This window comes from Macaca thibetana, chromosome 4 (assembly GCF_024542745.1).
Source record: "Macaca thibetana thibetana isolate TM-01 chromosome 4, ASM2454274v1, whole genome shotgun sequence".
Classification (NCBI taxonomy): domain Eukaryota; kingdom Metazoa; phylum Chordata; class Mammalia; order Primates; family Cercopithecidae; genus Macaca; species Macaca thibetana.
Window position 1 is genome coordinate 18,164,474 of NC_065581.1, and position 26,571 is coordinate 18,191,044.

General features: G+C 42.2%; 1 protein-coding gene across 2 annotated transcripts; it reads right to left on the bottom strand.

Annotated features, from left to right (window-relative positions):
* Window positions 1-249: 249 nt before the first annotated feature.
* TPMT (thiopurine S-methyltransferase) lies at window positions 250-26,315 on the bottom strand. 2 transcript variants are annotated; one of them, XM_050788670.1, is made up of 9 exons: window positions 26,190-26,315; window positions 20,092-20,275; window positions 18,929-19,021; window positions 14,548-14,680; window positions 10,292-10,344; window positions 9,256-9,330; window positions 6,078-6,163; window positions 4,402-4,446; window positions 250-3,045 (listed from the first exon to the last, which is right to left on the bottom strand). In XM_050788670.1, exons 2-9 carry the CDS (start codon window positions 20,229-20,231, stop codon window positions 2,933-2,935), a joined length of 738 nt encoding a protein of 245 aa, XP_050644627.1. In that variant the 5' UTR covers window positions 20,232-20,275; window positions 26,190-26,315; the 3' UTR covers window positions 250-2,932. The 2 variants fall into 2 exon arrangements, with proteins under 2 accessions (XP_050644627.1, XP_050644626.1); XM_050788669.1 differs by having other exon boundaries at window positions 3,002-3,298; window positions 26,199-26,315.
* Between the last annotated feature and the right edge of the window lie 256 nt (window positions 26,316-26,571).

The following is a 26,571-nucleotide window of genomic DNA, read 5'->3' on the forward strand; positions in this document are numbered from 1 at the left end:
TCTAACTTGCCAGTGATAGCTGTTTAAGCTTTGGTTATATTTCTTTGTATTTTTCTTTCCACATTCACCCAAACAGACTGATTATTACATACCTTTCTTTCTTTGTCCTGTCTGCTACTGATAACATTGTCTACACTGGAGCATTCGTGCCTGCTTCATAGGCAGGGCAAGGCATTTGTAAACCACAGTGTGCAGGGTACAGAGGCTTAGATAATCTGTTACTTAAATAACAAAATGAAACAAGCAGCATTTTTGGAAAATCCTAAAAACAATTCAATTGCTCTAAAATAATTTATATGTGGTATATCTTCCATCTTGAGACTTTGAGAAGTCAGTATTCCCCAATGAAGACACATATTACATAAAAGATCAACTACGGAAGGATATCTCATTTGTATTATTGAAGATTCTTTGAGCACAAGTGCAAGAGGAGAGGACTCTATCCCATGGACACAGGGTGTTCTTCCCCACCCTGGGCAGCTGGGCTTCAGGAAGGATGAAAATGGACCCAGAACACAGGTGGCCTCTCTTTCCGCAGATCAGCATTCTGTTTCTCAGATCCACGTGGTGGAATGTGGCTGCCCCACAGCCCCCAGGCGTACACATTACAGATTCCCCATTCAGCAGTCAACTTGGCTTTCTTTCTTTTCTGTTTTTTGAGATGGAGTCTCGCTCTGTTGCGCAGGCTGGAGTGCAGTGGCGTGATCTCAGTTCACTGCAACCCCCACCTCCCAGGTTCAAGTGATTCTCCTGCCTCAGCCTACTGAGTAGCTGGGAGTACATGTGCGTGCCACCACACCTGGCTAATTTTTTGTATTTTTAGTAGAGACAGGGTTGCCTTTCTATTCCCAAGTCCAAAAGTCTATGAAGAGGGCCAGCGCAATGGCTCACACCTGTAATCCCAGCACTTTGGGTGGCTGAGACAGGAGCACTGCTTGAGGCCTCACATCAAGTTCCACATCAGCCTGGACAACAAAGTGAGACCCTGTCTCTACAAAAAAAGTAAAATCAAAAGTCTCTGGAGAGAATTGTGTTGGTCCAGCTTGGGTCAGTTTTCCATTCAACTGGTGATGCAGGCAGAGTTGGGGAGTCATGGCTTCTGAAGCCCACACGATAGACTGGGAGCATGTCTCAGAGATGCAAGAATCATTGTGGGCAAGGAGGTGCTTCAAATTAATAGCCTTACAAATCTATTAGAATACATCAATGGCAGAGAGCTTCTAGGGTAGAAGTTTGTACATGCAGGTCAAGGAGAACTAGAGAGGTTGACAAGACATATCTCTGGGGAGAATACCATAGCTTTCACCAATGTTAAAGGGGACCCCAAACCCCCCCCATTAACAACCTTTAAGCCAGCACACACGCATGCGCACACACACACACACACGTAACTCATTTTTTATGATGCACAACTATCCTATTAACATGAGCTGAACAATCTAAACCATTTAGTTGTTGGGTAGTACAGAGCTGTAGAGGACTGTCTGATATAACAAAATGTGATCGTTAATGAAAAACTGAAAAATCTAAACTTTCATAATAAACAGCCATGAATCCAGCTCTAAGTACATTATACTTTATAAGACCTGATGATGTAAACAGGTTAAATTATAAAAAACAACAACTGCCAAACTAAGAGAAAACTCAAAGAAAAATTTACTCTTAGAATTTGGGAATGTTTATTCCACATAGATTATTTAATTAAAGTTTGTTTCTTGATTCCATTACAGATTGTTTAATTAAAATTTGTTTCTTGATTCTGTTATATATGGAGACACCATGTGAAAAGGGATGCTAGGATCTGAGTAAAAGACTTTAAAAAAAGGTTTATAGGGCCGGGCGCGGTGGCTCAAGCCTGTAATCCCAGCACTTTGGGAGGCCGAGACGGGCGGATCATGAGGTCAGGAGATCGAGACCATCCTGGCTAATATGGTGAAACCCCGTCTCTACTAAAAAATACAAAAAACTAGCCGGGCGAAGTGGCGGGTGCCTGTAGTCCCAGTTACTCGGGAGGCTGAGGCAGGAGAATGGCGTGAACCCGAGAGGAGGAGCTTGCAGTGAGCTGAGATCCGGCCACTGCACTCCAGCCTGGGTGACAGAGCAAGACTCCGTATCAAAAAAAATAAAAATAAAAAAATAAAAAATAAATAAATAAATAAAGGTTTATAGTAAAAACTAATCTTTTATATAACTTTTGGGACCACCTTGAACGCTACTGAAGTGTTATATTTCTTCGACAATTCTAAATTTCATAAAGAATGTCAGGCCAGGTGCAGTGGCTCATGCCTGTAATCCCAGCACTTTGGGAGGCCAATGTGGGCAGATCACCTGAGATCAGGAGTTCAAGACCAGCCTGACCAGCATGGTGAAACCCCGTCTCTACTAAAAATACAAAAAATTAGCTGGGCGTGGTGGTGCACACCTGTAATCCCAGCTACTCGGGAGGCTGAGACATGAGAATCACTTGAACCTGGGAGGTGGAGGTTGCAGTGAGCTGAGATTGCATCATTGCACTCCAGCTTGGGAAACAAGAATGAAACTCCATCTCAAAAAATAAAATAAAATAAAATAAATGCCAGTTTTTCCGTGTGTATTATATTTAATATGCATTGCATTTAAAATTTTTTTTAATTGTACAGGTAACACATGCTGATTGGTAAAGTATCTTGTAATCTGCACGACACACAGGTATAATCTTCCACATCATAATGTCCTCTCCTAAGGAGCTACTTTAAAAGTTTAGTTACATCTTTTTCTTCTAAAACTTTTTTAGAAAAAGTAAACGGCTTTACTAAAAAGCCATTTTTAGTAAAGATCTATCATATGATTTATAAATAATTTAAAAAATTAATCTGTTACATTTTCAGGTGTTAGCAGAATTTTCAATTCCTCAAAAACATGTCAATGTGATTTTATTTTATCTATGTCTCATTTACTTTTCTGTAAGTAGATACAACTTTTCAAAAAGATAGTCAATTCCCCAACTTTTATGTCGTTCTTCAAAAGCATCAACCTTCTCTAGACAATGTATATTGCATATTTTACCTGAAACAAGAAAGAGTAACACATTAAAATACTATGAAGAATGACATCAGGGATTCTTTTAAAAATACTTAAAATTGGCTGGGTGTGGCAGCTCACACCTGCAATCCCAACACTTTGGGGGCCGAGGTGGATGGATCACTTGAAGTCAGGAGTTCATGACCAGTCTGGCTAAGACAATAAAAATACAACATGAGCCGGGTATGGTGGCACATCCCAGCTACTTGAGAGGCTGAGGCAGAAGAATCGCTTGAACCTGGGCGATAGAGGTTGCAGTGAGCTGAGATTGCACCATTGCACTCTAGCCTAGGCAACAAGAATGAAACTCCATCTCAAAACAAACAAAACCTTGAAATTATTTTAAAAACAGTGTATACTAAAGGTTTTTCTCTTCTTTTTAATCAAAACAAAGGAATGCTAAGGCCAAATTTCCTGAACTCTGAATTGCTATCATCACTTTTAACTCCCAAGAAAAAAATAAATATACCACTGGGCATGGCGGCTCATGGCTCTAATCCTAGTACAGCGGGAGACTAAGACAAGAGGATCGCTTGAGCCCAGGAGTTCGAGACCAACCTGGGCAATGTGGTGAAACCTCATCTCTACAAAAAATTACAAAAATTAGCTAAGCATTGTGGTGCATGCCTCTGGTCCCAGATACTTGGGAGGCTGAGGTGGGAGGATCACTTGTGCCCAGGGAGGTCGAGGCTGCAGTGAGCTGTGATTGCACTTCCGCACTCTAGCCTGGGTGACAGAGCAAGATCCTATCTCAAAAATAAATAAATAAATAAATAAATAAATAAATAAATAAAAATATACCATCTCTCTAGAAAAGTTCAAATGCCTTTAACATAAAGCATATAGCATATATACAGAGCATATTTACAGAGATTAGTTCCTTTTCTAAGATAAAACAATTTTAAATAAAATGATCTTTATCTTTTAAATTTTATAGACATACTCTAGATACTAATATACTAATAGTTCACAACAGATTTTTTTGGTGTGGTTTTTTTTTTTTTTTTAGATGGAGTCTCACTGTTACCCAGGCTGGAGCACAGTGGCACAATCTTGGCTCACTACAATCTCTGCCTCCCAGGTTCAAGCAATTCTCAGGCCTCAGCCTCTCAAATAGTTGGGACTACAGGCACATGCCACCACACTGGCCTAATTTTTGTATTTTTGTAGAGACGGGGTTTCGCCATGTTGGCCAGCCTGGTCTCGAACTCCTGGCCTCAGGTGATCTGCCCACCTTGGCCTCCCAAAGTGCTGGAAATACAGGCATGAGTCACCACGCCTGGCCTAAAAGAGTTAACTTGACTTTATTTAAAAAGTTACAGCATAAGTCCACAAACTTACCAAGCAACTTTTCAATTTCAGCATGTGGAACATAAAATGGTGGACCTAGGTAAAAGAGAAATAAATTCTCAGTTTATTTCCAATGACCTAGGTGTACTTGTTCTATATATAACTTCGTTATCCAAATAGGTGATGATGTGGCATGTTCTTCTCATTCTTCTTTTGCAAATCTCATACTGAATAAATACATTGGCTTGCTGAGAGGATGGCAATGTTACATACCCATCATATCCATCTTTAGCTTCGATGAGACAGCTAAGCCAGTCAAGAGACTTAGGCTCATTGAAATCAGAGTGGAGTCCATCAGCAGATTCCTTTGGGGCTTCAACCATCTTCTAGTATACTGATTTTCTACCAACTCCTGCACTTACCCACATTTTATACACCCCTCCTGCTCTGCTGCAGGATATAGACTATAAGGAAGCTGAGCTTCCGTCCCCTTCTAAGAGCAGTAACCTCAGCCATCCACCTCCAGACAGGGCCTGCTGTATTTTCTTCCCAAAGGTTCTTTGTTAGGGCTCCTATTCATGAATGGAATTTAAATCAGATTAGCAGAGCTAACTTCTGCCTCTATTAATTTCTATTTCCATTTGATTGTCTCTGATTTAATTAGGGACACTAGGTCTCATCTTTTAATGAGTTTTTTAAGACCTCAATTTATTCAAGCAGAAACAAAATACTAGCTGGGCACAGTGGCTCATGCCTGTACCGAGGAGGGCGGATCAGCTGAGGTCAGGAGTTCGAGACCAGCCTGGCCAACATGGTGAAATCCTGTCTCTATTAAAAATACAAAAATTAGCTGGGCGTGATGGCATACACTGTAATCCCAGCTACTTGGGAGGCTGAGGCAGGAGAATCGCTTGAACCTGGAAGGCAGACATTGCAGTGAGCCGAGATCAAACCACTGCACTCCAGCCTGGGCCACAAAGTGAGACTGTGTCTCAAAAACAAAACAAAACACAACAAAACAAAAAACAAAATTCTAACATATGTAAATACTTAAAAAACAAGCATGTAAAAAGGCTCAGTTGAAAATCAAAAAGGTGATTCTTACAAATTAAAAGTCTACGTATTTCTCCCTTTACAAGTCCAGCCATGACAAAGGTTAAGTTTCAATGTTCGAATGCATTAAAATGAGTCCAGGAGAAAACATACCCCCAACAGATTCAAAACAAATAAAAGAATGCAATAGATAGATTTTAAAACTTCAGAAATTAAAAAAGGACAATAATTTATAGCTTTTCCTGCACAACTCCTACATCCCCATATTCACTTCTCACCCCGGGCTTGTGTATGTGAAGGCATCCGTCCAACACATCACTACCACTTGGATGATATGGATATGCAATATCCAACCACATTCCACCTTCCTCCCAATAGGGCTCACGAGATTTCTCTTGTATATCAGGATCATCCACTTCCCCCCTTTCTCCAGTCTGAGTTGTGAATGGTAAACAAAATGGGAAAGGAATACAGGAAAATCATGGACAATATAGGAAGAGAAAAAATTATTATAGTTCCCATTAGCCAAAACTGGAATTACCTCCATGTATATATGCAGTATGCTTCCTGTGAGATAAATTAGGAGAAAATAATGCTTTTCCATGTCAGAGAATTTATATCAAGAAACTAGGCAACTAGTAAAAGAAAAAAAAAACAAAACCCAACAACTTTACCTGGATGTTTAGTTGGATCATAAGAAAAAACACACAGGAGATATTGAAACTTCTTTCCCAGGAGGGATAACATTGTATCTGCATAGCTAAAAGAACACAAGAAGGTATTCGTTACATTTCTCTACACAGGCAAAGGCTGGAGGGACAAAAGGCAGGGAAGGAAGCCAGAAGTTACTTTGGATGATATTACTGAGTTTAAATTCTCCTAATAATCACAAGAGGTTGATTCTCATTTTAAAAGTGAGAAGTGGGTTTAGCAAATTATGGCCCCTGCCTAAGCTGGGAATTGGTCCAAATGGGAATCAAATCGAGGCCTGCTTCCAGAGCTGATTAGAGCAGAAGACATCACATAAGGTTGGGTAGAGGCTCCTGGCCTGAAGAAGTACTCGAGGGCCTGCTTGGATGCCTGTGTGCTTGAGGGCAGTGGTTTCTAGACCAGGCTGGGTGTCAAAATCACCGGGGTGCTTGTTGAAAGAAAAGATGCCCAAGCTCCATCCCCATAGACTGATGCAGTCAGTTTGCCATGGGGCCTGGGATGCTGCAATTTAACAAATATCCTGGGTGACTGGGACCCCTCCAGGGGCCTTATGTAAGAGAAAACACAATTCTTTTCCTCTATTAATTAGAGAGAAATTAGAATAACAAGCAGGTCAAAAAAAAGGTGGCACGAAATGAAAGCTCTGCAAGTGTGGCGTAAACCATGAGTGCAATGGAACTGTCCTTTGACAGCCAGGTCTGATTGGCTCAGAGCGGGAAGCTGATGCTAACAGGACCCATCGATGGACTGGGCAGAAGCCAGGGCTGGACCAGGGACAGACGATGAGTTGCCCAATCAGATGACTGACTTGGAAATTGAATTAAGAGACCGAAGAGGAATTGCTAATTAGCTGTGGTCCTACTGAAAGTTGGAGCTTTTCTGTTGTATGGTGATTGGAGCAAGGAGGCTGAGGGTTGAAGGCAAGTCAGCTATGTGGGAATAAAAATGGAGGAAGCTGAGGGATAAGGAGAGGACAGGAGATGCATGCAGGGAGGTAGAGAGGCCACGAGAGACAGGTCAAGGACAAAGATGGACACTCTTCCCCACACTGAGGAAGGAGCCTGTGCTCTTGGCACTCCAGTTTCTACAGAGCCTGGCTAGACTATGATCTGTGTCCAGAGGTCTGTGAGAAGTTGGGGAGGCAAGTGTGGAGATTAGGAGTGTGGACTCTACGAGATGCCCAAGCTCAAACCCTAGTTCCTCTACTCATTTATTTAAAAAACATTTATTAAGCTCTTACGAGGTGCTAAATATATACTATGCCAGACACTGGGGAAATAACTGACCTCAGGTGATCTGCCCACCTCAGCCTCCCAAAGTGCTGTGTCTACTCTTGGTCTGCACTTGGTGACTTTCAGTTTGCTTCCCACTGCTTGGTGGATTTTACCATGCCAACCAGAGCCTGTAGAAGGACTAACCTCTAAGGAGTGGATGAACATCTTTAGGGAGTGGGAAACACCTACAAATTTAGACATTAGCAGATCAGGTTTCATATACAAATGTGTCTTATGGAGACAGGTCTCAGTGATATTTTGAGTTGTTAAAGGACACTGATGTCACATGGGAAATGCAAAGCAGACACTGGACATGTGATGTGGATGTTTGGGAGAAAGAACAGAGCTGGAAATGTAAAGATTGTCAGAGCAAATACCATGTATAATCTGTTCAGTTATTTCCCCTGCTTCTGGCACAGTATATATTTAGAGCATCGCAGGAACTTAGTAAATATTTGTTGAATAGCTGAATGAAAGTAACAGAATTGATCTTTAAAGATTTGATTTTTCAGCCAGGCATGGTGGCTCACGTCTGTAATCCCAGCACTTTGGGTGGCCAAGGCGGGTGGATCAGCTGGGGTTGGGAATTCGAGACTAGCCTGACCCACATGGAGAAACCTACTCTATTAAAAACCGTCTCTACTAAAAATACAAAAAAATTAGCCAGGTGTGGTGGAGCATGCCTATAATCCCAGCTACTTGGGAAACTGAGGCAGGAGATTCGCTTGAACCCGGGAGGCGGAGGTTGAGGTGAGCCAAGATAGCGCCATTGCACTCCAGCCTGGGCAACAGGAGTGAAACTCCATCTCAAAAAAAAAAAAAAGAAAGAAAGAAAGAAAGAAAGAAGAAAGATTTTATTTTTCTCTCATAAAATGTTTTTTTTTTTTTTCTTTCTGGTAGGACAAATATTGGCAATTTTTGGGTGAGAGCAAAAGGCTGAGGATGGTGGTCCCTTGGGGAATCACGACTTTTAGGCATGCAAGGAGGACGGGAGTTCTAGAAAAGAGATAAAGGAGGAACAGTGACAAAGAGGGGGAAACAGGAGCATGAAAATTAAGATGTGGCATGGTCTAATTTAAAAAGGTTAGGTTTGGCAGTAAGCCTTACTGATGAAACAATTTTTTAAAATAAAAATCTTATTTCACTGATGTGGAGCCTAACTTGTTTTTATATGTTTACTTATTTTTTTGAGATGGCGTCTTGCTCTGTCACCTAGGCAGGAGGGCAGTAGCACAATCTTGGCTCACTGCAACCTCTGCCTCCGGGGTTCAAACAATTCTCCTGCCTCAGCCTCCCAAGTAGCTGGGACTACAAGCACATACCACCATAGTCAGCTAATTTTAAAAATATTTTGCAGAGGTGGTGTCTTGCTTTGTTGTCCAGACTGGTCTCAAACTCCTGGTTTCAAGTAATTCTCCTGCCTTGGCCTCCCACAGTGCTGGGATTACATGTGTGATCCACCACACCCCGCCCACATAAAGTGTTTTGAACAATACCCGGCATAGGCAAGTGACCAATAAGTATTACCTGGTAATATTAGTGGAGGTGGTGATGATTGTGTTAGTATTACAGAAATATTCCCATTTTGCAGGAGTAAACCAAAGCTTAGAGAAGTTGCATACTTGGACCAAGGCCACACAGCTTGAAAGTGGTACAGCCACAAGCCTTATAGCCTTATACCCAGGTCTCTGTAGCCAAATCCTATACTTTTTTAGACAAAGCTGGTATTAGATTTAGGTCTTTATAAATTCCAAATATAATAAGCTATTTCAAACTCATAAAAGTGTAGCTGATTTTCTAGAACCCAGAAAAAGTAGAGAATACTAAAAAATTAAGAAGGCTAAACAAAAAAAGAAAAATTACTTACCGTTTGCGATCACCTGGATTAATGGCAACTAATGCTCCTCTATCCCAAATCATGTCAAATTTGCCAATATTTGTCCTACCAGAAAGAGAAAAAACATTTTATGGGAGGAAAATCAAATCTTTAAGAAGATGAACAGCGCCCCCCATGGTGCATGCTGGTACTTCAAACATCGTCAAGATACTAGGATCTCACGTCTGCATTTCCTCATAGAGTCCATAAGGATGTGTGGACCTGAGTGTGGAGAGCTGTCCATCCCCTCACGGTTTTAGGGGCCTGTGGCAGCAGCCTCCCCACTCTGGTATGACTTGGGGACATGAAGAAAGAACAAAGGATGGTGTGCAACAACTCTGTTCCCAGCCTCTGGCTCAGGTATCAGGGACTTTCAGGAGATGAGCTCTTATCTCCCTCGGCCACTTGAAATTCATTTCTATTATAGGCCCAGGTGCAAGGTAGAAGACACTGTCTTACTCACCTTTCTTTTTCCCTAGCTGCCTCAGTTTCCCATAGTTTGGGAGCTAACCAAAGACAAAACACATTAAAGTGTGCAGACAAGAATGTAACAAAAATACCTGCAGAACAGACATTCAAAAAAATGCTTTGTGGGCAGGGCGCAGTGGCTCAAGCCTGTAATCCCAGCACTTTGGGAGGCTGAGATGGGCGGATCACGAGGTCAGGAGATCAAGACCATCCTGGCTAACACAGTGAAACCCCGTCTCTACTAAAAAACACAAAAAACTAGCCGGGCAAGGTGGCGGGTGCCTATAGTCCCAGCTACTCGGGAGGCTGAGGCAGGAGAATGGCGTGAACCCGGGAGGCGGAGCTTGCAGTGAGCTGAGATCCGGCCACTGCACTCCAGCCTGGGCGACAGAGTGAGATTCCGTCTCAAGAAAACAAAAACAAAAACAAAAACAAAAACAAAATGCTTTGTGGATGTTACACAAGTGGAGGAGAGTGATGAAGAGACCTCCACTCCCATGCCTGCACTGCTTGGCAAGCATTCAAGTTTTTTAAAGTGCAGATGTAGTATTCAACCTACCTGGGAAAATCAAAAATGCTGCAACAGTACAATGAAATGTTCCCCGAAGAACTCTGTAATGAAATAATGAAAACAAAATTTTTTTTTTACTTAGTACTTACTTGAATAGTCAAGAAAAGAGGGCCAAGCAAAGCAAAAGTTCTAGGGAAAGAATGTGTTAATAAAACATAATTAAAGTAAATAATTTTACTGTACTTTATTGGCACTTTATTTTTTTCTTTTAAAACCTGTGTGAGGTTCTTTTGGGCCAACTCAGAGGCATATCACAGAGGACAACCTTGAAGATCAGTTGGCTGTTATTCACTTCAGAGCTTGCTATAAAATTCTAGCAATGTTTCCTCAAGCAGAGTGATATTTTTACTCTGCTAAAGATAAATCTGCAGGTCAACCAATTACCAGGCAGGGTGGTACTGAAAAGTCAGGTATTTTAAGTTATTCCGGAAATGTGCAATTGTGCTGATTCTTCCATTTTTGCTCATTCATTCAGCCAATGAGCATTTATTTGCTGAGTGCCTAGTAGACAAGACACCTATCCTGGGTTCTAGACAGATTTGAATTAGACACAGTCTCTGACCACAGTGAAGACAGACTACAGCAGAGAAGCGTGGGCACAGAGAAACATTACAGTCCAGAACGGCCTGCTCTGTTATGGTTCTGTGCCTGCGAACTATGTGAACATATGAGGCAGAGCAGGGGCCTGCCTGTGAGCATCAGGGAGACCAAACAAAAGGTGACTTTTGGCCAGGTGTGGTAGCTTACACCTGTAATTCCAGCACTTTGGGAGGCTGAAGCAGGCAGATCGCTTGAGCCCAGGAGTATGAGACCAGCCTGGGCAACATGGCAAAACTCCAACTCTACAGAAAAAATGAGATGGGTGTGGTAGTACACGCCTGTAGTTCCAGCTACCTGGGAGGCTGAGATGGGAGGGTCACTTGAGCCCAGGAGGTCAAGGCTGCAGTGAGCTGTGATTGTGCCACTGCACGCCAGCCTGTGTGACAGAGTAAGACCCTGTCTCAAAAACGAACACTTGGAGCAAAATAATCCTAAGAAATAAACAACAACAACAAAAATCAAGAGAACAAAACAAAAAAGAGGTGACTTTTGAAAGGGTGACATTCTAGGGTGTGGTCTGGGGGTGCACTCCAAGAGGGGGCAAAATAACATAGACTTTAGGATCCTGGGAGCTGGGATGAAGGGCAGTGTAGGAAAGGTGTATCAGTGCACAAGACTGCTAGATTTTATTCTGAAATGAGGTCCCCACACAGGTTTACAAGTAGAGGAGGAAGGGTCTTTGACAACCAGCCTGGGATCACTGGGTCAGCCCAGAGACGGGTGGGCCTGGAGGCAGGAGAACAGCTGGGTCTCAATTTTGCCTGCAGATTGGAATCAAGGGGAGCGTTAAACAGTACTGATGCCAGGGCCCCACCCCTAGAGATTCTGACATAACTGGCCTGGGGTAAGACCTTTGGATTGGGAATTTTTATAAGATCCAGAGATGATTTCAAATGTGCAGCCTGGACGGGGAACTGCTGCTCCAAGAGGGGCCTGGAAGCAGGACTAGCCCTCTTTGGACTGAGTAAACTCCTTGGATTCTCTAATGCTTTGAGAATGGGGTGGGAGGAAGATGTGAAATAAAAAATACCATCGAGTTTCCTACTGATCTGAGCAAGAATTTTTTTTTTTTTTTTTTTTTTTGAGACAGAGTCTTACTCTATTGCCCAGGCTGGAATACAGTGGTGTGATCTTGGCTCACTGCAACCTCCACCTCCCAGGTTCAAGTGGTTCTCCTGCCTCAGTCTCCTGAGTAGCTGGGATTATAGGCACACATCACCACAGCCAGCTAATTTTTGTATTTTTAGTAGACATGGGGTTTCACCATGTTGGCCATGCTGGTCTTGAACTCCTGACCTCAAGAGATCCACCCACCTTGCCACCCAAAGTGCTGGGATTACAGGCATGAGCCACCACGCCCAGCTGAGCAATTAATTTCAATATTTAGAAAAGAGTACTTTGTGAGACACTGAGTATACAGATGGACGATAGATCCTATATGACAATACAACTCTGACCCCACAACTGATTCAGGAGTTAAGAAGAAATTACCACCGGGCGCGGTGGCTCAAGCCTGTAATCCCAGCACTTTGGGAGGCTGAGACGGGCGGATCACGAGGTCGGAAGATCGAGACCATCCTGGCTAACACGGTGAAACCCCGTCTCTACTAAAAAAACACAAAAACTAGCCGGGCGAGGTGGTGGGCGCCTGTAGTCCCAGCTACTCAGGAGGCTGAGGCAGGAGAATGGCGTGAACCCAGGAGGCGGAGCTTGCAGTGAGCTGAGATCCGGCCACTGCACTCCAGCCTGGGCGACAGAGCGAGACTCTGTCTCAAAAAAAAAAAAAAAAAAAGAAGAAATTACTTAGGCAGATAGTGAGGGTATGGAAGGTTTTCCTCTTAATGAAAAGCAGCCTTACATCATTTTTCTTTCTAACAAAGAGCAGCCTTTAAAATCGAGCTGCAGACATAGATGCCAGCAGTTTGTGCCAATCATGTTCAAAATGGTGGCTCTATCTTCCCTTCTCTGCCAGCCACCTGTACAGTAAGAAGCAGACAACATGGCGCCAGCCAAAGGAAGAGTTCATTTGCATAATAATTAGGGCGGGGAGACCAGCCTTCCCAGCACTTTATGTAAACATCACACTTGATCGAACCAATCTGTGAGCCCTATGTAAATCAGACACTGACTCCAAGGCTGCACTATAAAATCTGGTGGTTGCATACCTGGCAGGTTTTTTCCGCTCAGAAGTCCCCTCTCTCTCACTAGAAAGTTGTTTTCTTTTCTCTTTCTTTCCCTCTCTTTTTTTTTTTTTTTTGGCTATTAAACCTCCACTCCTAAACTCCTCGTGTGTGTCTGTGTCCTAAATTTTCCTAGCACAAGACGACGAACCTGGGGTATTTACCCTAGACAAGGTAGCCGCTTCACAACCTCTGCAGTGACTTGGTCAATGACTGTCAGCTTCCCTAACTTTTACCATCACACTTCTTCCATTTTAGGACCAGCCAGAGAAAGGCAAACATGCTCTCCAAACCAATTACATAGGATGCTCCATTCCTAGTTGCCCACCTCCAGCTTCCCTGTGCCAACAGCCTCCAACAGCCGGGAGTTTTACTTTTGTCCACTGTAAAGCTTTTTCACTCCTCTGCCTGCCTTTGCGTCTCTGCCAAACTGATTCTCTCTGCTTGTTCTCACTTGGGTAGTGTTTATTTACAGTGGATCATTCTGCTCATAGCATAAAGACCACTCCCAAACCTATCATTTTCAGCCCAAACCCCACTCCATGCTTCAGACATAAAACCTTTGCCACTCCACAGGTCCCTTAAACTCATCATCTCTAGAAAAAGACTCGTTCTTTCTGCCCTTCTCACTTATTATTGACCATCCAGCCAGTTATCTGCGCTGGAAATGTGAACTCATCGCTCCTTTGGTCCTCATTCGGTCACAGAATCCTGTGGGTCTATCGTACATGTTGCTTTAATCCATCCTATCTACTCGCTATGCCCCATCACTCTTCTCGCTCAGGGATTCATGATGTCTTTCCTGGACCACGGCCACAGCCTCCTGTCTGGTCTCTCTGCCAGGAGGCTACTTCCCTTCAAATCACTTCCTATGAGGCCTCTTGGGTGACTGAAGTAGTATCTTCCCCAGGTGTCCAAGGCCATGGACCCAGGCCCTGCCTGATTCCAGCTCTATCTGTCACCCTGCTTCAGGAAGCACTGCCAGGCTGGGCAGGTGTAACTCCCATCTCTTTCCTTAATACCCTATGTCTTTACACTTAGCTCCACGCATTACAAATAGCTTTGTCCCTGTTTCTCTTCTCTCCTAAACTAAGAGATTCTTTGGCGGGGAGGGTTGGGGTGGGTGGGGGGTGGGGGTGTTATCTTTATCTCTTCAATATCTTAGGCGGGGTCTGGCACATGATGGGTTCTCAGAAAATGCATGTTAATAAAAATAAAACAAATGTAAAAACTTGAGTACAGAAAGGCTTTGACCTCAGCTTTTATATACATATGTCTATATCTGTTTAGGTAGCTATCACCTACATTTTTAAGCCCTTGCTCCTGATACTATATAATGTCTAGGATGAATCTGTGTGCTAAATAGGAACCACTGGACACATATATGGTATCCTCATAATACTCATGCTGAGAAAAACTTTTGTGGGGATATGGATACAATTATTTACCCAAACCAAAACAAACCTTAAATACTTTGGCTCCAGGAATTTCGGTGATTGGTTCTTCTGTGTAAGAAAGATTCTGCTCTGTAAAAAATTCTCGTATCCCAAGTTCACTGATTTCCACACCAATTACACTGTGTCCCCGGTTTGCAAACCTGCATAAAATCATACATTTACACTTAAATTATGTTCTCAAATGACTAAATAGAGGGTTATATTGGAGTAAGCATATATTTTCTTTAATTTAAAGGAATTTATATGAATTCGGGTTCACAGGGTTTCAAAGAACATGCAGGAAAGCAGATCTATATTATTTTCAAACCTTATAAAAATTCTGAAAACCTGACTTATATGACCTCAGGAAACAATAAACATTTGGAAAATTATATATATCTTATTTTTTTATGTATGGAACAGTTGGAATATAATTATAGATATGTAACTTAAAATACTGATTTAATACGAATTGATTTGACTAGAGGAATGCTTTTCAATTTCTCTAAATCAGTACTGCCCATTAACATTTTCTGCAATGATGAAAATGTCTGTATCTGTGCTGTCCAATAAAATAGCCATTAACCACGTTGGCTCCTCGTGATTGAGGAACTGAATTTTAAATTTTATTTACTTTACATTTAAATAGCCACATGTGGCTAGTAGCTACTGTACTGAAGTGAACAGGTCTAGAACATTAGCACTCATTTGTATACTAATCTTGTAGTTTCCACTTGCTTAAAATAAACACTATCCAAAATTTGTTATATACAATAGCATTTTCCTGGTAATTTTATCTGTTTGTTTATTTATTTATTTATTTATTCATTTTTTGAGACGGAGTCTCACGCTGTCACCCAGGCTGGATGGAGTGCAATGACGCAATCTCGGCTCACTGCAACCTCTACCTTCTGGGTTCAAGTGATTCTCCTGCCTCAGCTTCCCGAGTAGCTGGGATTACAGGTGCCTGCCACCATGCCCAGCTAACTTTTTTTTTTTTTTTTTTTGAGACAGAATCTCACTCTGTCAGCCAGGCTGGAGTACAGTGGCACAATTTATCAGCTTGCTGCAACCTTCACCTCCTGGGTTCAAGCAATTCTCCTGCCTCAGCCTCCAGAGTAGCTGGGATTACAGGTGTGCCCCACCACACCCGGCTAATTTTTGTATTTTTAGTAGAGACAGGGTTTCACCACGTTGGCCAGGCTGGTCTCAAACTCCTGACCTCAAGTGATCTGCCTCCCAAAATGCTGGGATTACACTCCTGGTAAGTTTTATAATTAACAGAACTCAGTCTCAAGATCTTGGACTCAAGAGAAAACAGTACCGGTGGCACAAATACCTAGGACAATTATGATTTTATGTCAAGTGAAATAAAAACATAGTTCTGCTATAATATAACATGTGCCTTCCTACAATCACTGCACTATGCTAAATCACACAATAAAAATCACCAGGCTGGTGGGGAAAGTGAGGGCACAGCATTTAAAATCTTTGTCAGTGCCACACTGAAAAACAAAAACAGGAAGCTAATAACAACAGTTTTACATATGTTAAATGGTTGAGAAATAGATAAATACTACAATATGGGACTTTACTGTGAAAAAGACCTCATGCTTACTGAGGTAGCTGAGGGATGTTTGTGCATTCCTTCTATTCATACATGGCTCAGTTCAACTGGGTGCAGTTTTCTGCTTTTACCTAAGGCTTCTTATAGATGAAATCACACACAAGCAAATGTGAAATTTATTTCATGCTCAAATTGTTCCCTAATATATCAATTGAGTTAGAATTCAGTTTTGAAACAAGTCTAGCAGGACTGACTGTACCTTTTATCTACAAAAGAGTACATACTTTCAGTGTGGGCAGAGCATGAGCTGTTGAGTTGTAAAATGAAACATCAATAAATTGTCTTTCATCTTTCATATTTCCTAGGATATTTGTAAACATACAGGGAGTTTTAAAATTCTCCATACATTTTAAAGTAATAAAATGTAAACAAAAATGTTATTCAAATTGGCTGCATGTGTTTTTATTTCTCATTCAACAGATGGAAAAATGAAGCATAGCCTACTACAACCTGTAATAAAAACAAAATAAGACCAAGTGCGGTGGCTTATGCCTGTTATCCCAGCATGTTGGCAGGGAAAATCTCTTGAACCCAGGAGTTCAAGGTTGCAGTGAGCTATGATTATGCCACTGCACTCCACCCTGGGTGACAGAGTGGGACTGTCTCAAAAAACCAAAAACCAAAACCTAAATATCTTAAACATTTTGTTTTAATGCTTTTTGGCCTTAGCTCATGATCAGTTTTTCTATTCACATCTGATGTCTGTGTAGACCTCAATACATAGATCAGTTACATAAATGAAAAATCATCTACTACCATAACTTCTTACATATAATTACAGTAGCTCAGTTCTTTTATATATATATTAAAAAACTGTATTTACATATATATACACACACGTATTTTTGGAGATGGAGTCTCGCTCTGTCACCTAGGCTGGAGTGCATGGGCTCACTGCAACCTCTGCCTCCTGGGTTCAAGCAATTCACCTGCTTCAGCTTCTCAGGTAGTTGGGGTTACAAGTGTGCACCGCCACGCTTGGCTAATTTTTGTATTTTTAGTAGAGACGGGTTTTCACCATGTTGGTCAGGCTGGTCTTGAACTCCTGACCTCAAGTGATCCACCCACCTTGGCCTCCCAAAGTGCTGGGATTAAAGGTGTGAGCCAACACACCTGACAAGTTCTGATATTTTTTGTAATTTTTTAAAAATGACTTTAGACCCCAAATATTCAACAATCACATTTAATTGGCTATTTCATACCATTTTCCTAATGTTTGCTCAGAACCTGTTACATTGTTACCATTTATGATGACATTGCATGACAATCTGTTTATAGAGTTAATATTTTTTTGAGGGTAGTTTTGAAAGTATCTCTTCTAGGCCGGGCGCGGTGGCTCAAGCCTGTAATCCCAGCACTTTGGGAGGCCGAGATGGGCGGATCACAAGGTCAGGAGATCGAGACCAGCCTGGCTAAATACGGTGAAACCCCGTCTCTACTAAAAAATACAAAAAACTAGCCAGGTGAGGTGGCGGGCGCCTGTAGTCCCAGCTACTCGGGAGGCTGAGGCAGGAGAATGGCATAGACCCGGGAGGCGGAGCTTGCAGTGAGCTGAGATGCGGCCACTGCACTCCAGCCTGGGCGACAGAGCGAGACTCCATCTCAAAAAAAAAAAAAAAAAAAAAAAGAAAGTATCTCTTCTGGCTCAATGAATTGGTTAAAATACAGGTGTAGTAATATAGTTTAAATATTCTCAATTTCACACGAATTGAAGACCACACTTGAATCTTAAAGTCATAGCAGCCCTCTAACAAAGGCTCTCAGCTACAGTTGAGTGTGTGCTGGCTGCAAAAATTCTATCATCTCTACTTGAAAATCAACTCCCAAAAAATACATGCATACTCTATGTTAGTCACCGATATTTATATTCAGAATAGACCATTTTTACGTTATATTTTACATTTATTAATCTTTTAGTTTTAATTTATTTTTTGAGGCAGGGTCTCACTATGTTGCCCAGACTGGTCTCAAATTCCCGGGCTCAGGAGATCCTTCTGCCTTGGCCTCCCAAAGGGCTGGGATTACAGGCGGGAACCACCACACCTGGCACATTTACTAACCTTTTCATACATTCTTTTTTCTTTCCTGCTCAATGATCAAAGTTCTCAACATTCAAGCTTATAAATAAATGCATATTTTGGCAGGTATGATTGTGTCTGTATATTATCATTACAACAGAGTTCTGTATAGAGAATGATGTCGAGGTGACTTTAGGGTAACTCACAGTAAAAGTGGCTTGTGAAAGTGAATTCTCTTTGTAGAGAATGACTCACAAGAAATACCTTCTTAATCACTGGTTTTATAACAACGGTTCATGATAACAGAAACTCCTGTGTTCCCTGGTGGGAGGGGAAGGTTGAGCTGAACTGTGGACTATGAACATTGTCCTGCCAAAAAGCTGTAATTCATTTTGAATTTCTCTGTCCACCACCATTTCAAATATCTAAAAATTAACTTAGCTAAATTCCTAAACCACCTACAAAAACTGAACCACATACAAGGATCCAGGAAATGTAAGAGGGAAGGCTGTTTTTTCTCCCCACATTGGCTCCAAACTGATTTTTTGATTTTGAAACTCAATCCAGAAAGACTTCATACCTGTTTCTGTTGTTTCTTACTGTTTGAGAATATTATTTCCAATTATATACCCATCACTAACAGAAACATAAGGAATTCCTGTGTATTTCCTGAAAATGGAGTTTCTAAATTCACATCCTGTTAAATCACCCAAAGAATTCATCATTAAGACAAGATAATTCTGTTAATGTTTATCTGCTCATACCATTTCATCTCAACCGCTTTTCCACAAAGAGGAAAAAATACCCTCAGTCCACTCTTGTCTTTGAGAAAAGTATCTAAATGCTTCTTTAACAGCCTGAGGAGGAAAAAAAAAAAAGTTTTCAGGACAATTGTATCATGGGTGAATACTTTTCATTCATTATCTCACTTAATATTCCCAACAACCTTAATAAGCAGATGCTATTAATTATTATACTCTCCAGCTTACATATGAAGAAACAGGTAACTTGCTCAGACACCCACTCAGTCAGTGATAAATCTGACTTACACCCAGGGCTCTCCTGATTAGTAATTAAAAATAATTTTTTTTTCTTGGGTATGTTTTGAAAATTCTTTATTAATTCCCTAAATATATACTATTTTGGGGGTGATGGAGCCTCTGGAGCCATGGATTTTTCAGCATTCATTTCGTGGTAAGTTCTCTAGACATGGACTCAAGTTTCAGAAGTAAACCTGAGAAGTGTAACTCTTGTAGTTTCTTGTAATTTCCTTCGTGGAGATGTGGCTCTTCTAAGGCCATCCACACGACAGAAATAAGCCAGTGTTTCTGGGATGATGATGATGATGATGTCATCTCCTGGGGAGATGGGCGTGGCTGCCCAGAACAAGCAATGTCTATAACAACCACTTTACTCAGCACTGGTCCCATGATTTACTTCTGCTATGAAGACTACTACTACATTGCACAACATCCTAGCTCACTTTTTAATTTTTTGCAACTTCTCTTCTCCCACCGTAGAGATAATTCTTCAGCATCTGAACACATCCTATTGGAAAGCAAAGTCAGACACTGCTGGTTTTCAGTATAAAGAACTGTAAGCATAAACATTGCCTGAGTACCTGTTGCAGGTATAAATATTCATGACGAATACACAGATGCTGCAGGGATCAAAGAACGTATTTTATAAATCTAAGTTGTCATCATTCGTAAGTCACACCATTATTTACACACTGTGGGAAGAAAAGACACTGCCAATTAAACTACATCATGCCATAGATGCACTGTGATTCAGGAGACACAAAAATGTGAAGAATTAAATGTGCATCTGAAAAATTAGTCAAATAATGTGTACTTATATGATTATTTCTATCTCAAAGTCAGTTTCTGATAGAACGTTTCTCTATTATATACTCAATATTTCTTACTGATGTCCTTGTTCCAGATGAAAAGCAGTTTTGCCGTTCACCCACTTGTCTTGCCATTCTTCCAGAGTTAGTACTTGGTTTTTCTGTACCTCAGTATCGGAGTACTCTTCGATGTCAAGTGAAGTTCTTGAACCATCCATAGTTTCATAGACACCTTTGTCTCACAAGCATATGTCTTCCCTGCCTAAGTGGAAAATATTTGCAATGTTGTCATTTAAGGTTATTGGAATTCTATTGATGAGCTAAATGAAAACCTATTATTCTTAGCAGTATGACTTTTAAAAAAATATTTCTTTCTTTTTTTATTTTTGTTTTTACTTTTGAGACAGAGTCTCGCTGTGTCTCCCAGCCTGGGGTACAGTGGTGTGATCTTGGCTCACTGCAACCTCTGCCTCCCAGGTTCAAGCAATTCTGCTGCCTCAGCCTCCCAAGTAGCTGGGACTGCAGGTGTGTACCATCACGCCCGGCTAATCTTTCTTTCTTTCTTTTTTTTTTAAGAGATAGGGTCTTCTCTGTTACCCAGGCTGGAGACCTTGGCTTACTGAAAGCCTCAACCTCCTGGATTCAAGCGATCCTCCAACCTCAACCTCCCAAGTAGCTGGGACTTCAGGTACACACCATCACACCTGGCTAACTTTTGTGTGTGTATATATGTGTGTGTGTGTGTGTGTGTGTGTGTGTGTGTGTGTGTGTGTATATATATTTTTTTTAGAGAGATGGTTCTCATTTTGTTGTCCAGACAACAAAGAACTCCTGGGCTCAAGGGATCCTTTTGTCTTGGCCTCACAAAGCCCTGGGATTACAAGTGTGAGTCACTGCACTTAGCCATTTCAGCATCCAATAAAAAGTGATACAAAAAATTATTTTCAGTGCGCCTGGTGGTAGAGGCAAACCCCTTAATACACATTATAAGAGATAGTTAAATAAACTGAATTATATCTTAATACAAGTGTTTCCTCTCTCTCACGCCCCAATCATCCAGATTTCTGCGACCAAATGTGGGGGTTCTTCCCCCAGCACACCACATATTGGACACCAGTTGGGTATCTTCTGATTTAATTCTGACATTACCTACCTGGAGATAGTGTCAGATCTGTATGTTGGGAGTTCAATCCCTACGACTTCCCTCCTCACTTAGACCTACCAGTCGCAAGTCCAGGTCTTGATCGGCTTCAAGTTGGGGTTCCCACACCCTCCACTTTGGGTTTAATTTGCTACAGCAACTCACAAAACTCAGAGAAATACTGAGTTATCTTTGCACATTTATTATAAAGGATACTGCGGAGGATTCGGATGAAGAGATGGGTTAGCTGCAGGTACCTTCACCTGTTCGGCTATTAGGAGGCTCTCCAAACCCCATCCTCTTGGGTTTTTATGTAGGCTTCATCATGAAGGCACGATCGTACTTACTCCTAATTCAACTCTAAATTCTGCCAATTGTCCCAATTTCCTATCAATACGCTCTCAGTCTCTCCAGTCATCAGCTATACTATCAGTATCATCTTGGAGAATTCTCTCCTGGAATCTGCCCTGACTATTCTCTATTCCTAGCTTTTTGGGATCTCTCTTCATCATCATTCTGGAGATTTCCTTCTTGTCTAAATCTCCAGCTTTATTTCATATCTTCCTCTTTTTTGTTGGTGTTGTTTTTTAGTGACCACCCTTATATTGGTGAAGCCCAACCTCCAGAGCTTCCTGAAAAAGCGCAAGGAAGAAAAATATTGTTTTTCCATTCGGTTAGACTTTCTCATCCTTGATGTATAGCTCTGCTGGGTATCAAATTCTTGGTTAGAAGTGTGGGGGCCATAGGGTGTTGGCACCCTAAATGTTTTCACTAAACAGTGAAAAATCACGCCCACCTCAGCCTCCTGAGTAGCTGGGATTACAGGCGTGCACTACCAGGTCCAGCTAATTTTTGTGTTTTTAGTAGAGAAGAGATTTCACCACGTTGGCCAGGCTGGTCTTGAACTCCCGGCCTCATGTAATTCACCAGCCTCAGCTTCCCAAAGCGCCGGGATTCCAGGCGTGGGCCACTGAGTCTGGCCATCCCTCTGCTTTTTTTATTTCTCCTTTTGGGACCCCTATTATTTGTCTCTAGAATCTTCTGACATGGTACGGTAAATTTCTCATTTTTTCTATTTTTCTGTATCTTCATCTTTTCGCACTATTTTCTCAAAGATTTATCTTAATTCTTATTTTTAAAACTTCTTCTTCTTCTTCTTTTTTTTTTTTTTTTTTTTTTTTTTTTTTTGCTATCAATCACCCGGTGCTTTGGGCGAGCAAGGCAGGATGATGGCTTGAGGCCTGGAGTTTCAGACTAGCTTGGGCAACATAGTGAGACTCCCATCTCTACAAAAACAGTTTTAAAATTTGCCAGGCATGGTAGTGCATGCCTGTAATCTTAGCTACTCAGGAGGCTGAGGCAGGAGGATGGCTCAAGCCTAGGAGTTCGAGGCTGCAGTGAGCTATGATGGTGCCACTGCACGCCAGCCTGGGCTACAGATCAAGACCTTGTCTTAAAAAAAAAAATAGAATAGGCACTAAAATGAATAAAGGCACAGAATGTGGGTGGGGCTTATATTGTAGGGTGATGTGAGGGTATTTCATTTGGAAACCTAGATGTATTTATTTATTTATTTTTTAGAGGTAGGGCCTCACTCTGTCACCCAGGCTGTAGTGCGGTGGCACAATACAGCCTCAAACTTCTGGGCTCAAGTGATCCTCCTGCCTCAGCCTCCAAAGTAGCTGGGACTGCAGGTGCACAACCCCATGCCTGGCTAATGTCTTTAATGTCTTTGTGCTAGTCAGACTTTCCATAGATGGATCTCCCAATTCCTGTCTTAAGGATTCTGTTGTTGGAGCCACTGTTATATACTCATATAAGAAAAGAAGCAGCAAAGTAGGCGAGGGTCCCAGTATCCAGTTTGCTGTACTCAATTAATCCTCATGTTTTCTGTATGTTCCCATGCTCAACTGTGTATTGTATCTTCTCAGTCTAGACACTCTTTGTTTTACCCTTTCCAGAGAATAAACCCCCAAAGTGTGGTGAGATGCACACACTCGGTTGCAAGAAGTTGAGAAAGGGATCTGGGAATTTGGCCTGTTCTGAACCAGCATTTCAAGCAATCCTTCTTGTTTCAACCATACTCTCACACTTCATGGAGGTACCTGGTGCTGCTAATCCTGAGCATTTGGGGATTCTGTAATGCAAACTGGGCTGCTCAATGGCTTTCCTCATTGCTGGTTTAGAATTCAGCTTCCTTGAAGTTGCAAAATCCTTTCCCACTTGTCCGTTTGCCTTTCCAAAATTTTATTAATTTTGTCTCTCCTGTCCTGGCTATCCTAGTACTTTATGCCTTAAAAAAAAAAAAAATCCTGTTACTTTCAGGAGGCAGCAAAAACAGACTAAAGTAGATATTGAACCATAGTTTAATATCCTATCTCTACTCCACACATTTGTATTTTCAAGTAATTTTCTGCAGCTTCTTTTTTTGCATGGGAAATGCACACTAAGGAAACTGATAAAAGACATGTACAATGTAAACTAACAATAAAATTCAAAGCCTCCCAACTGGCTGAAGGCACAGTTTCTTCCCTTTCCTTTCTTTTTTTTTTTTTTTTTTGAGATGGAGTTTCACTCTTGTTGCCCAGGCTGGAGTGCAGCAGTGCGGTCTCGGCTCACCACACACTTTCTTGGCTAACGGGACCCCCAGAGTAACCTTGAAAACTGAGTTCTGGGCCAAGAGTAGATAGAATGTCAGATACAACTCTATATCTCCTCTCCTGCTAACCACAGTTAGGCTTTGTTTCCTAAGGGCTTAAGGGAAACCAGCCCTTTCAGAAGATTCTACTATTGATATCAACCAACCCCCTGATGCTGCCCCTCCTTTTGTGCCTGATAAGAAATCACAGACCACAGAATGGTTCTGGCCAGTCTACTGAGAATGCACAGTAAGGGTTTTTCTGTCCTCTGCTTCACCTTTTGATGTAAGAGGGCCAAAAACTCCATCCATCCTGTGATCGTGGTAACACTGCCATTTTTTGTGCATGGTACCCATGAAGCTCAATTACACATGGGTACCTTTCCTCCTTTCATAAATATTCATGAGTCATCCTACAGCTTACTGAATATGTATATTTGGCCACCTTCCTCAGCATAAATTCCTGTTCCCTTTGCCCCTCCCTGGAAGTGTCAGTTTCTGGCTTCTGGCCTGAGGCTACACTTTTCAGCCTGTGAGAATGGCCACTCTACAGTCCGAAACCATTCATGAGAAAAAGATCTCCTTTCTAAATTAAGAACTTCTCATTCTTTAGCTGACAGACCATAACTGCAGATCCATCTGAATGTATGAGGAAAATGCCTGTTCTTTCAATGTCAACTTTGCAATATTAAGGACAATATAACACCATCATTCCAACATTCCCTTTAAATTATCAGTGGAACTAGTTTGGATTATACTAGCATGCCATTATTGGTGGGTCTAATTTAATGATTAATCTGTGAAATAGCAAACATTGCATAAAAGCATGTATTTCAGGAAAATTTCCCCTTTTGTTGCCAAATTTGGCCTCAGTATGGTTAGGCTATAGGGAGGAGGCATTTCTCTCATTACTTGGGAACATGAATTCACTTCTTATCAAAGACTTGTTGACAAATGGCTTCTGCAAGACCCTGGTGGTATCAGGAGGTGACTCTCAGAGTTTTCTGAGAAGTCAGTGGAAAATTTCTGATTTATATTGGGTATAGAAAAGCAAAATAATGTTACAGTTTTCTCATCTTCATTTTCATTCAGAAACTCTGGAACCTAAATTCAAGGCTTCATAAAGCAGTTCTCTACTTAAAAGAGAAGCATAATCTTTATCATAGTGCCACAGCAGCTGGAGTAGCACAACTCTATTGCTTTCACACAAACTTGAACTGTCTAACAAAATCATGCACATAATTTAATCACGTCTTAGCTGTTTGTTTTTGAGACAGGGTTTCCCTCTATCCCCCAGGCTGGAGTGCAGTGGTATAATGACACTTCCATCTCCAACACTGGGGCTCAAGGAATCCTCCCACTTCAACCTCCTGAGTACCTGGGACTACAAGGGTGTACCACCATGCCTGGCTAATTTTTAAATATTTTGTAGAGACAGGGTCTTGCTAGGTTACCCAGGCTGGTCTCAAACTCCTGGGCTCAACGTCTTAGCTGTTCTAACAATTTCTCAGCATGGACTCCACTTGTACACACCATTTCTAGAGAAATAAAGTTTATTGCTATAATAAAAAAAAAAAGTGCACATTACAAGAATTAAGGAAGGGAAATTTCACAATAATTCGTGCCCACAAACAGAAAGTGTAGATGTGCTCCTTTGGTCATACAAGTCCTCAAGTTGTTCTAGTCTCCATTCTCACCTTTTCAAAAGCATCTGCTATAGTTTTGTTTTTAAATTTCATAAAATTGAAGAGAAACTTCCCTAAGGTGCACAAATCTTAAAAGAGTATGACTCGGTGAATTTTTTACATATGCATACACCTGTGTAACCCACCACAGAACAAGACAGAATGTTTACAGCACCCCAGTTTCCCACATCTCCAGGGAATCACTCACTATTTGGCAGTATTTCTCTTTTTCTAAAAATCATTAATACACCAGGCCGGGGCAAAAACCAAGAGTCCGTTTCCATAAAAAAAAAATTTGAAAAATTAGCCAAGCGTGGTGCAGCGAGCCTGTAGTCCCAGTTACTGAGGAGGCTGGGGCGGGAGGATCACTTGAGCCCAGGAGTTTCAGGTTACAGTGAGCTATGATTGTGCCACTGCACACTAGCCTGGGCGACAGAGGGAGACCCTGTCTGTAAAAGAAAAAAGAAAAAAAAAAAATTAAAACACACCAATGCTTTGGACACACTTTAAATATTGGACCTTGGATTCAGGTCATTTATTGTCCAATCTCGTTCTTCCCAGTTTCCACTTCAGCCCTGAACCCCACTTCACAGGCCTGATTGCTGGGTTGTCTACGCTTGTAAGAATTCCTGGGAGCCCTAGCACAAGCGCATACACTCCTAGCAAATCGTTCCGTTTCTCACCCGCACCCTCCGCCCCCTAGGGAGCCTACCTCGCTTACAGCGCGTTGCCAGCCTTTGCCTCCGCCACCGCCGACGTCCTCAGGAGCCAGTCCAGGTCCGCGCCAGCCTCCGCCACCTCTCTGCGCCCCGCCTCCGCCCGCGCCCCGCCTCCGCCCGCGCCCCGCCTCCGCCCGCGCCCCGCCTCCGCCCGCGCCCCGCCTCCGCCCGCGCCCCGCCTCCGCCCGCGCCCCGCCTCTTTCCCGCGCCCCGCCTCCGCCCGTGCCCCGCTTCTTTCCCGCGCCCCGCCTCTTTCCCGCGCCCCGCCTCTTTTCCGCCCCGCCTCAGTTCCCGCCCCCTCCCTCGGCGCCCCGTCTCCACTCCCGCCCCGTACCTCGTTGCACAGACTCCACCCCCTTCCCCAGGCGCCTGGGT

Coding starts and splice junctions, on each gene's coding strand:
- TPMT (XM_050788669.1), bottom strand. CDS start 20,231: ATGGATGGTTCAAGAACTTCACTTGACATCGAAGAGTACTCCGATACT. Junction 9,331..10,291: donor AGCATTTTTGATTTTCCCAG/GTAGGTTGAATA, acceptor TCTTTCTGGTAG/GACAAATATTGGCAAATTTG. Junction 4,447..6,077: donor TGATCCAACTAAACATCCAG/GTAAAGTTGTTG, acceptor TCTTTTACCTAG/GTCCACCATTTTATGTTCCA.